General features: G+C 34.8%; 1 protein-coding gene across 1 annotated transcript in view; it reads right to left on the reverse strand.

Annotated features, from left to right (window-relative positions):
- The window catches only part of LOC120586952 (rho GTPase-activating protein 20-like), a 107,435-nt gene that overhangs the window by 26,759 nt on the left and 68,015 nt on the right, over positions 1-12,661 (reverse strand). The window contains 2 exon segments of the mRNA XM_039843508.1: positions 2,665-2,813; positions 8,849-8,980. Of these exon segments, the coding sequence (XP_039699442.1) occupies positions 2,665-2,813; positions 8,849-8,980 (281 nt within the window).

The raw sequence follows: 12,661 nt of genomic DNA on the forward strand, positions 1-12,661 counted from the left end.
ATTCCTTTCAAATGTCTTTTCCTTTCACATACTGAGCAAAATTACAAGCTGCTTTAAATTTCTTTTTTGCTAATTCTAACATGTGGATCACCTTAGGACTGGCCTCTTAATTGTCTTTTCTCTTTCCTGATTATTGGTATGTCGAGAAGTGTTAGATTATATTCTGGATATCATGAATGTTTTGTGTGGAGGGCCTGATTTCTGTTGTGTCTGTAAAACAGTGTTGATGTTTTTAATTAACTTGATTAGAGTCAAGCTGCAAACTCTGTCTCACCTGTGGTGAGCAGTGCCTCAGCTGAATTCTTTTAGCATCAGCTTTAAGCTCCTCTGAGTCTGTTCGATGTGTGTATGGTCAGCAATCATCCAGAGGCTCTGTAAACAAAATGTAAAGCTTTCCTTCTCTGATACTCTCCTTTTTGAGATTCCCTCCCTCACTTTGCTGTGGCTGTGGCTGACCCAGACAAAAACTGCAGGTTTTTGTCAATTCAGTTGCCCTCCACAATGATGTAACTGTTGCCTGCCCTCAGCTTAATGCCTTAGAAATAGGATACTCACCCAGAACTGAGGCTTCCTTCAAAGTTTCAATTCCTCTCCAAAATCTCCCAACTTTTGTGCACTTTCCAGAGCCTTCAGGTAGCTTGTTGTATTTTTTTCAGAGTTTACAGTTGTTATCTATAGCAGGGGTCCCCAAAATGGGCCCCACAGTAAGAGGTGAGCGGCAGGCGAGTGAGCGAAGCTTCATCCGTATTTGCAGCTGCTCCCAGGTGCTAGTGTCACCACCTTAGCTCCACCTCACGCCATCAGGCATTAGATTCTCATAAGAGCACCGGTCCCTGGTGCCAAAAAGGTTGGGGACCACCGATCTATAGGGTGGTCAGTCTGTTAAGACCTCACTCTGCCAAATATTACCTCTTCAACACTACTTTTTAAAAAAGTAATCTTCCAATTCCAAAATAACTTTAGATTTTAAGAAAAGTTGTAAAGATGATACAGAGAGTCCCTGTATACCTCTCACCCAGTTGCAGTTTCTTCTAATGTTATCCTCTAATAATACGATGGCACATTTGTCAAACTAAGAATCTGATATTAGTCCATTACTATTAATCAAGCTCTTGAATATGCAGATTTCACCAGTTTTTTCATTAACACCCTTTCTCTGTTCTAGGATTCAATCCAGGATACTACATTGCATTTAGTTATCATGTGTCCTTAGTGTCTGAGCTGTGACAGTTTCTATATCTTTTCCTTTTTTTTTCTTTTTTTCTTTTTTTTTGACCTTGACAGGTGTGAGGAATACTAGTCTGGTAACCTATTGAACAGCCCTCAGTTTGGACTTGTCTGATGTTTTCCTCACGATGATACTGAAATTATGTGTTTTGGGGAGAAATACTACAGAGGTGAATTGTTCTTTTCATCACATTCTATCAAGGGGTATGTGATATTCACATGACATCACTAGGGACATTAACCTTACTTATGTAGTTAAAATTTTCTCCTTTTTGAGGAATACAATGTATGTGAAACTTGATTCTACATTTTCCCTTCTTCTTAAAAAAAAGTTTCATGGAAACTTCTTGATTAAGGACATCATGTAGTCCCACCCCTCGCATGAAATTGTTTTCTTGCACCAGTAAGTCCAAGGAGATTAAGCAATTGGAAGTGATAATATCTAGAGAAATCTGTCATGTAATAGAAGACATGTAGAGAATGATATAAATACATGTTTCTTCTAAATAAGTTCTTTAAATCTTGTGATGCCATAGTGCATAACAGTATTTAACAACATGCCTTTCTTTTATTAGAAGGTGAACAGCTTGGAAACTTTCCATTATTTGGCTTTAGGATGATGCCTGAGAAGTTTGGTGGTAGTGGGAAGGGAAGAAGCAAACAAAAGAAAACAAAATATTGTGTGCATGTGATGAACAACCATTCTTTAAGTGGAAAGCAAATGCTGGCCTTGAGGGTACAGTTGTTCAAAATCACAGATATAAATTTGGTATGCTCATCCTGAACTGGAAAGTGCCAGTTTAGCATGCTGAGGATAAGAGCACAAAGATTCTCTATTCATATACTTTTCAACCATATCCTAGCCACAAGTGAGTCTTAGAAAATTAACTTTCATTTCTTGAATCATAAATTTGCTTTTGATTGTCACACCACCATAGATACCAAAATCAGAAACTGCTGTGCAATTTAGCCATCCCATATGAAAAGACCAGCTCAAAAGCTCAATGTGTAAAACAATACCTAAACATTAGGGAAGGGAATGTTTGGTGGTGGAGGTGGTGGGGGGTCCTAGCACTCTGATAACTATCTCTCTTCCCTAGTCCTTGAGGTGTTTCAGTAAGCCCCTTTAAAAATCTTGAGTCAAACCAGATAAATGACTCCTAGAGTTCTCAATATTAACCATTACTTTTCACATGCTTTAATAAAAAGCTTCTTGGGAGAAACATATGGCAGGCAATTGTCTTTATTGAGGGTGTACCGAAAGATGAGTTACTGCCTGCAGAATAACTCAATCAGAATAAAATATTTTCCTTTAAAACTTAGGAGGACAAAATTTAATTACCTTTTTTTTTTCCTCTCTGTCCTAGAAATTACATAGGTGACTGTATTTCACAGTAGCTAACCCATGGAAATACAGGACAAGCTATGGTTCTCGCTTGAAAATGGCCACAAAGTTCACCGTGGGCCAGCCCAAGACAAAGGATTTTATGCTATTGGCGTTGCCTCCTCCCACTTCACTGATACAGCTTGCTGTCCACATGTCACTTAATTTTATTTTATTTTTTATTTTAAACTCGTTGTTATATCTAGAAAGATAAAAACTAGACAGGACTTCTTGTTATTTTGTTTTTAAATTTTATGAGCGTTTCTGTACTTGTGATAAGAGGACAATTCAAACTGCTCATGTACAAAGAATGTCTTATTCATTGTTTTTATCTTCAGTGCCTACTGGAGTAAATCGTAACATGGTTGCCTACTCTGGCCCAAAAAGACCTTTAAGAGATTTTGTATATTAGTCTTCATGCCTGCACTTATGGCAGCAAAGAGTCATAAACTGGTTACTTTACATTTCTATACATTGAGTATTGCATTGGATCAAAATCCTAATTTTAAATTTACTGCAGTTATAAATAATTGATTCATTTACTATTTATAATTTGCTTACTTCCAAAAAGATTTGACTGCCTGAACAAAAGATTAAAAATCCACATTATTGAGTAAAATATTTATAAAATTTTCACCTTAACAACGATAGATGCACTAAAAAATATAACCTGGAATTAATTAGAGGAATTTACAATAAATTTGCAGCTGAGTGGTTACAAGATTTTCTAGTCTTTAGAAGCAAAGTTTATTTAAATTTCCTATCTTAAGATTTTGTTTCCACCATTTCTCCTTATATCCTGGCTAGAACAAAAAAAGGCCAATAAGTACTATATTTAAGTAGAGTTGACACAATTATTTATCTCTAGGGATCAGAAGGTGACCTACTTTAATTCAGCAATAAAACTGCTTTTTGACAATTTCTACCTAATTTCTCTTAGACCCCCAGTATTGAAACCACCATCTCTCCTGACCTAATCACAGATTTAATGCCCATAATGGACATGAAACTTAAATCGTTAGAAGTCACAGGGAAAGATACAGAGAATGCTCAAGGTAACCTATCATTTGGAACCATTTATGGAAACACTAAAAGTTAAAATGAAATCAAGCTATTCCATATAGAACTATTCCTAAAACTCCCCATGGAATATTTAAAGTTAAAACTCTTCAGTAGGGTTTATAAAAAAAGAAAAAAAATTCACAGGAACTACACATGAAGGATAATCTAGATTCACAGTCTCATTTATGCTCCCCGTAGGGCACACTTAATGTAAATGTAATAGAAAAGTGCTTGGTGGCACAATGTCTTCTTTCTTTATTCCATTTTGATATTTTCCACCCAATTCTTATGGATCTTTTGATGTTTTAATGAAACACTCAATTGAAGATAAAATCTTCTTTCTTTTTTTAAAATTTTTATATATTTTTTAATTTTTTAAAATTTATTTTATTTTTTCTTTTTAAAAATCTTATTTCTTGACAACAATTAGGCAATATAAAACTGAAAGTACAAGTCTTTTGGATGAAAAGGTATGTTTCCATATCTGTTTTTACACATTTTATGTTTTTCATGCATTTTTCTTTCTATATTAGATACTTCAGATGCCATTAGGGAATTGCCACATCTGTTGACCTGGAAAGTGTCATCCCAATTATTCTTTCCGTAGATCAAAAAGTGTCAAGGTTATCCCCTTCTTGATACAAAAAAAACAAGGACGTGTCTAAAAGTATTAAAAAATGACTTCCATTCTAATGGCTAATATTTACTGAAAACATCATGTGCCAGTCATTGTTATAAACACTTTACATATATTATTTAGTATAATCCTCAAACATTTTAGAGATAAAGAAACAGAGTCATAGAGAGATTAACAAACTTGCCAAAAGTCAAACAGCATAACTAGAAGAGCTAGAGTCTGAACTTGAGCAGTGTCGACTCCTGAGTCATTTATACTCTTAACCACTATGAATCTATAAACCTTGGATGGGTATACCTTTCCATGAAGTTTCCTTCTGTGTTTCTATAGTCAGACTTACTTGTTCATCTCTCTATATCTACATGTTCTCTCTCTCTCAAGGAAGGTGGGTTCATCACCCCCGCCCCACCCCAGCCAAAATAACTTAGATGACTCATAGTTTGTAATATCCTCAATGAATGTCAAAAGTATGTAAAATAACCTTTTATGAATTGAATCTCTTAAATAAGCACAGCATGAAAACAATTGATATAGATATTGTCACTTCATAAAAACATTGAAGTGAATTGAAGTGGACAAAAAGATTGATCTCCAAAGCAGAATGTGGGAAAAAATGGTGTATACTATATATGAGAAAGAACAACAAAAATAAAAAGTCAGCTATAGAAGTAGATCATAGGCACAGATTTTGCCAATATCAGAAACAGCAACGCTATACTGGTAAAGAAACTGTTTTTATATAAAAGGTTTTTAGCAAAACACTATATAGGTTACATAAAACCACTTAGATGCTAGCAATATTCAGAATGATAAATGACTTCGGTTAAGGAATTAATGACTTCTACTCTAAATATTATATTTAAAATAAATTATAATTACATTATAATTTATTTTAATATTAAATTATAATATTAAAAATAAATATAATTGTTGAGGGAAAAACATCCAAAAAAAAAGGTAAAGGAAAATACTTTCTTTCATAAAAACTGAATACATGTTCAAGTAAATAGTTTTTAGGGTTCTGAAGTGTAGAACATAGATTATTATAATAAATATTTTTGCTTGCTTGCTTTTCTACCTACAGGCTGAGCACAAAGCTAAACAGGTAATAAGTATAATGAAGAACAGTAGGAAGGGCCAGTCACTGGAAGGAAGGCCTACTTTAAAAACCCATTTCCTAGTCTATGACTTGGACAAACCTCCTTGAGTCTCAGTGCTCAAAATCTAAAACAACTCTTGTCTTAGGGGATTGTTAAGAAAATTAAATAACATCTTTGTGTTTCTCTTAATATAATACCTAGCATTCAGAACTCATCTGATACATTTTAAATAAAGGAATGGTAACTAAGGTAGATTATAAAAAAATAATGATTTGTTTCTCTATCAATAGCCACTATCAATAGAATAGAGCTTCAAATGGACTTAGTACAAAGGCTTGGACAAAGAGACACTTGTTTCCCTAAATTCCTCACAACATCATATCCACTTCCAAAACTGCATGTGTAGCTATTACATTTATTCTGAACATTCTGGGCTCTGTGGATTTCTAGTTTAATTCCATAATGGATGGAAAAGATACTTGGTAAAGTTTTAAGCTCGTTAATTTTGTTAAATTGAAATTTCAACTCATTCCTGTTAGTATGGCTATCATTAAAAGAAAATGCAAACCAAAGACAAACACACAAAAAAGCCAAAAAAGACAACAAGCGTTGGTGAGGATGTGGAGAAACTGGAACACTTGTACACGGCTAATGGGAATGCAAAATGGTGCATCTACTATGGAAAATAGTATGGAGGTTCCTCAAAAAATTAAAAATATAGGTATCATATGATCCAGCAATCCCACTTCTGGGTTTGCATAGAAAGACAAATCAGGATTGAAGAGATATTAGCACTCTCATGCTCACTGCAGCACTATTTTCAACAGCCAAGATATGGAAACGACCTAAGTGAATATTTATGGATAAATGAATAAAAAAAATGTTTTATATGGAATATTATTCTGCCTTAGAAAACAAAGAAATTGTGAAATATGGGATGACATGGGTAAACCTGGAAGATATTATGCTCAGTGAAATAAGCCAGTCATGCATGAACAAATCATGCATAATTCCACTTATATGAGGCATCTAAAATACTCAAATCTATAGAATCAGAATGGAATGTTGGTTGTCAAGGCCTAGGAGAAGGGGAAAAATGGGGAGAGCTAATTAATGAGCATTAAGTTTCAATTATGGAAGATAAATAAATTCTAGAAATCTGCTGTACAACATTGAGCCTATTAATTAATACTGCACTCTTAAAATTTTGTTAAGACAGTAGATCTCATGTTAAGTGTTCTTGCCACACACACACACACACACACACACACACAAAGGCATCTTTCCTAAGGAATATAACCCAACACATTCTGAAACAGTTTTCTTTATCTTTGCCTCTAACTTCTAAAAACTATAATAACAGTTCACTAAGCATTCTACATTATTTCTTACTAAATGAGTATTTATTTAGATCCTTTTACTTGCCACAAAAGAAAGACTGATTTAATGGGTAAAAATAAACTAAATGGTTGAAGAATCTTATATAAAATCCATAAGAAAAGAGTTAAGTAATAGAGACAGCAGACCATATATTGGTTAAAAGCATGGATTTTGAAATAAGATAGACTTAGTTTTAAATGTGAGCTCAACTGATTACTAACTGTGATCTTTAGGAAGTCACTTCACTTCTGTGAGTATCAATGTCTTCTGTAAAATGAGGAAAATATTATTCACCTGATTGAACAGTTAGAAGTTAAAGTCTCTAGAAAAATACTCAACATACAATAAGATCCCAATAAATGTGAGCTCTTTGTTGTTATTTATGCCACTCAGATGAAATAAAGTATATCATAAAATCAGTTTTTAGCCAAGCCCATGTCTCATTTATAACATGGCATAACTTAGGTGTGAGATATGGGTAGAAGAAAAAAGTGTTTCCTTTCTCTAGTGACTAAAGAATTCTTTGATGAGATTAGATTTGTTAAAGTACTTTTATCTTTTATTATGTTTCATTAAAAAAGAGAATGGGGGATGGAGCAAATTGCAACTACCATGTCGTAGGCTGTGTGTTCATTGTTTTGGCAATTAGAGTTGAGCAAAAAGTGAATTATTTTGGTTACCTCTAAAATATATTACAAATATATCTGTATCCTTTGCTGCACTGTCATTTCCTCAGTTAAAGCCCTCACTGTTTCTCATCAGGACAATAACCTCCTCTCCAGTCTCCTTGCTTCTACTCTTGTCTACCCACTAATCCATTAGCTATCGTAGCCAGAACCATATTTTAAAAATATGAACCATATTAGGCTACTCCCCTAATTAAAACACCCTGGGATAAAATCCAATGCCCTTATCATAGCCTTCGTGGTACCTAGCCTCCAAGATGGCCCCCAGTGGTCCCTGCTTCCCAGTATTCACACCCTTGTGCTGTTCCCTCTCACACTGTAGCAAGGTTGGTCTGCGTGGCCAATAGCATATGTAAGAAATGACCATATGTCTCTTCCAAAAAGAGGTTATAAAAGGCTGTGGCTTCTATTTGGGGTATTCTCTCTCTCACCTACTCTCTGCCTCACTCTCTTTCTTGGATCTTCCTCTCCGAAGGAAGCAAAACCACATTATGAGCAGCCTTGTGGAAAGACTCACGTGGAAAGGAGCTACAGCCTCAGGTCAGTAGCCAGTGAGCAACTGAGGCCTGCCAGCATTCACAGGGATGAGCTGGGAAGTGGATTCTTTGGTTCCCGTTAAGCTTTGAGATGACTATAACCCTGGTCAACAGTTTGACTGCAACCACTCCCGGATTCCTGACTCAGAGACACTGTATGAGATGCTTGTAGTATTGGGGTAATTTGTTATATAGCAATAGGCAATAATTAACACAGCCTACAACCTGATCCTTGTCTATTTCTCCAATCTCAATTCATAGTACTCTTTCTTTTGCTCATTATGCTCTAGTTACACGCATAAGCCTTCTTTTAACTTCTCCGAATGGCCATACTTTCCCCACCGCCTTTGTACCTAGTGTTCACTCCTTGTAGAATGTTGATCCTCTAATATCTGAATGGGTGGTTGCTTTTCAACCTTCAATCATTTTTACCCCTGACTACACCTACCTAACATATATCCCATATTTTACTTCATCCAGCACCCTATTTTCTTAGCACTAATCACAATCTGTAATTTCTTCCTGCTCTTACACCTTAGAATGAAGCCCCAAGAAAGCAGGGACCATCTCATCACATTCTTCATTCATCCTCTATTTATTCAGAGCATGGGACAGGATGAGATCTAAATAAACACTTGTTAAATAAATAAACAATTGAAACATTTTTTTTGCAAAAGCAAAAACAAAACAAAACACAAACGTAGAACTCACTTCAGATATTAGATTGCAGTAGAGACCAGACATTATTACAGTAAGCGCTGAATAGAAAGGTAATCTTTGTTAGTGGAAGTACAGTTTTGTAATGATAACCAGAGGAGAGTTTAGAGTATACTTACTTGATCTGGGCCACAACAAACAGATCATTGAACAGGAAAAGATGCTCCTGTCACTCCTGGCCTCTTTTGAGTTCTACCCTGCCATCAATTAGCAGAGTCCTATTGAAGCACATAAATAATGACAGAAATGCACTTCGGCATGCATATCATTAAGTAGAGTTTAATCATATTTGTCCATGCTAGAGAAAGGACTTTGCCAAACACCAAGATCTTTAGTTAAATGATCAAATAGGAAATTGAGTGTCTATAAAATAACAGCTTATAGTTGGTCAAAAAATATAAAACTCTGTAAATTTTTTAATGTGATGGCATCGTTTCTTAACTGGTCCTCAGTCTATCTCCACACTGTAGTCCTTAACATTTAATTATGAAAATTTTCAAACATAAAGTTGAAAGTTTTATAAGAAACACAGGTATACCCCATCCTACATTTTACAATTAAAATTGCGCTATACTTTATCATATACCTGTCAACTACCTTCTGTCTACTCATTAATCCATTCTATTTGTGACATTTCAGTGTAAACTGCATACAGCAGTACATTTCCCTTCAAATACTTCGGCATGCATATCATTAAGTAGAATTTAATCTTTATAATTTTGAAAAATGTATGCACACCTAAATGCACAAATCTTAAGTATATATTCACTGACAACTGTATTCACCTGTGTAATCTAACCCTTATCAAGATATAGAACATTATCACCACTCCAACAAATTTCCTCTGTCCCTCTCAGTTGTTACATAAGTTAGCTAAAGATGGCCTCTGTGTATTGGGCCCTGTGTTGTTTATTTCTTCACTGCATGCTGAGACTCACTAGCTCAAAAGTCTGCTGAAATCCAACTCAAGTTTTTATATACACAATTATTTTTAAAATAGCCCTAACAAGCAGATTTTCAGCCATTTATTTCTTGCCTGCTTTGCATACTCCATAAAACTATGACTAACATCTGCTAGCCATTGATAAAATAGAGCCTTGTGGTTGAAAGACCCTAAGTCACTACCACCCCTTGGAGTTCTCTGACCCACAGACTCCCCACCTTGCTACTGAATGACTTCACCTAGACATGTAATGTCCAGAGACACCCTCCCTAATCTCCATCACCTGAGAGTTGAGTTCTCTTGTCCACCACTCCTGATGGATGATGGCCCTTTGGCCACAAGCCTCTAAGACAGTCTTATGCTGTGAGGGACTTCTTTTCTCATGTAACTCTGTTCTTGGTCAGCCTCCAAACCCCTCAAATTCCTTATAACAGTCAATCTCCATCCTATCACCCTCAAGGCAACAACTATTCTGACTTTTTTCCCCCACTGAAGATTAGTTTTGCCTATCCTAGAATTTCACATAAACGAAACCATAGAATTTGTCAGGGTCTTCATCAAAGTATAGGGTATAAGAGGCCATGCCCTGTCATCCCAAGTATCTGGTTCTCATGGCAGCCACAACAAATGGAGTTTTGGGTTTATTAATGCTTCTCGGGTTTGAATAGTATTGGTTACAGTGTCTGATCTCCCCTGGGTATACTAAAAGGCCGAGGACCATACACTATCCTGATAACTCTCTGAGGTAATGCCTGAGTGGTCAGCCATTCCTTCCTCTATTAGAGTTGTTTGTAAAGTATGGTCCCCAGCAAGGAGCATCAGCATCAACCAGGAACTTCTTAAAAATGAAGTGTTGACTCAGTATTCTGTGTTTTAACAAGCCATTTAGATTCTAATGCATATTGAAATTTGAGAACCACTGCTCACTTATGACTCCAAAACATTCTGGCTCTAACACTCCAAAATTCTACAATTCTATATCCAAAGAAAGTAGAAGTAGCATACATTTCTGTTTCAGGTTATGTGAACTTCTGAGAGTTGTTTCATCACTTCCTGTGCTTTTTGAGCTATAGTTACTTTCCTAATATTTAAATGCTATTATGCTCAGTAATTACTAAATAAGCACATACTATGTAAAATTTAAAAACATGCATAAGTGAAGAACAAGAGAAATAAATCAATTAGAGTCCTTAGAAAGAAAAGAGAATGAGAGTTTTTATGTTTGATATTATGGATTGGAATCAAGTAGAGAGAAAAGACCCATATTCACCATCACAGAGAAAAATCCTTTCTATTTCAAATTCTTTTGTGATGGGGGTGCAGGGGGATATAATGGCATTTTTTATTATGTAGTAATTTTCAAATTAAAGAAAACAAGAACAAAATTTCACTTGTTCTTATGAAAAATAGCAAGGACAAGACTGGCAAACAATGAATTGGTGAAGGAATTGCTAACTTAATATTTTACATAGCTTTAGTTTCTTAGCTGCCTGACAGGAAATCTTTGCAAGGTGACAAATCATCTTTTACATTTTGGTTTTAAGTATTCATTAAATAACTACTTTTTGATCATAATGATCAACCATTAGATAGCCGTATGGTTTAAACTAGGGATCCCAAAATTATTACTCAAAGGGTCCAACAAGAAATACATTTGGCTTTGTGGGCCATATGTTCTCTGCAGTCAACTACTCACTGTCAATTTCACAAAAAATCAGCCACTGACAATACCTAAATGTCCAGGTGTAGCTGTGATCCAATAAAACTTCATTTACGAAAATAGGCAGACTGTCTAGGCTATAGAGTGCTAAACCCTGGTTTAAGCAGGATTTTTAAAACATTTAAATGCTTATAAATAACGATGAATCTGAAGCAATTAGAGAATTTAAAAAAATATTTTGGTTGGTGTTAGCATAGGCTAAAGGTTAATTAGTCTATTTTTAAAAAATGGTTTACATTTAAAAGCAATTCCAAAGAATTTTCATACATACTAATTCATTTTCAACCTCACAATAATACTTTCAAATAAGTAGAGTTGATGATGGTGTTAGGGAGACTCCACCATAAATTTAAAATTTTTCTTTTTCAGTGTGGATTTATCAATGTACATGTTACAGTCTGTCATTTTAAAGATCTACTTTATAATTTTGGCATTTGATGTCTCACAACTTTAGTAAGTTAAGCACTGGTTTAAACACGCTCCCCCAGACATGCATATGGTAGAATTTACTCCTGTAAAAATAAACATCTCAGCAACCACATAATTTTTTTTTAAAAAAAGTCTTTGTAGAAACAAACAAAAAAAACAAATAACCTTTTTCTTTTATAAAACTAAAACTTACTCAATGTTTCCTCCTTAAAAATGTGTTTCTCAATTATGTGACTCTGAAGTGTTTATTTTTATTCTGAGTGCAATGTCAATGTGCTTATTTTAGTCTCTGAGACTATGGAAATGGGCAGGAGGATATGATTACAACCTTCTATGTAGCCTCTTAATATAGCCTGATTACAACTTACAAGTTATAATTAGCAGAACTCTAAAGCAATCTGACACCTACAAGCAGAATGTAAGAATTAACCTGCTGCCTGTCTCTCATGTATTAATATTCTATTTTCAAATAGGTTTGTGAAGCTATTTTTGAAAAGGAAAAAAGAGTTTTACTCCTTTAATCATTTTTTACTAAGACTAGATAATGGTTTTCATAAAACAAGACCACAATAATATCTCTTAATAGTTATTACTAAGGCTCATTCTAAAAGTGAGTATATATTCACTGAAAAGTTGGGGGTGCTAATTTGAAGACAGAATTGATTAAGAAAAAGAATACAGACTTTCTGCCCAACCTTTATTTATTTACTTATTTATTTTTCATCCAACAAATGTCTACTGAGCATATACATATATGTGCTGGCTAGGCATCATGCTAAATGATGACAATATGGTGTGAACAACTTGGATTTATCCTCTATACATATAGAACTTTAAGTC

This window comes from Pteropus medius, unplaced genomic scaffold (genome assembly GCF_902729225.1).
Source record: "Pteropus medius unplaced genomic scaffold, Ma_sr-lr_union100, whole genome shotgun sequence".
Classification (NCBI taxonomy): domain Eukaryota; kingdom Metazoa; phylum Chordata; class Mammalia; order Chiroptera; family Pteropodidae; genus Pteropus; species Pteropus medius.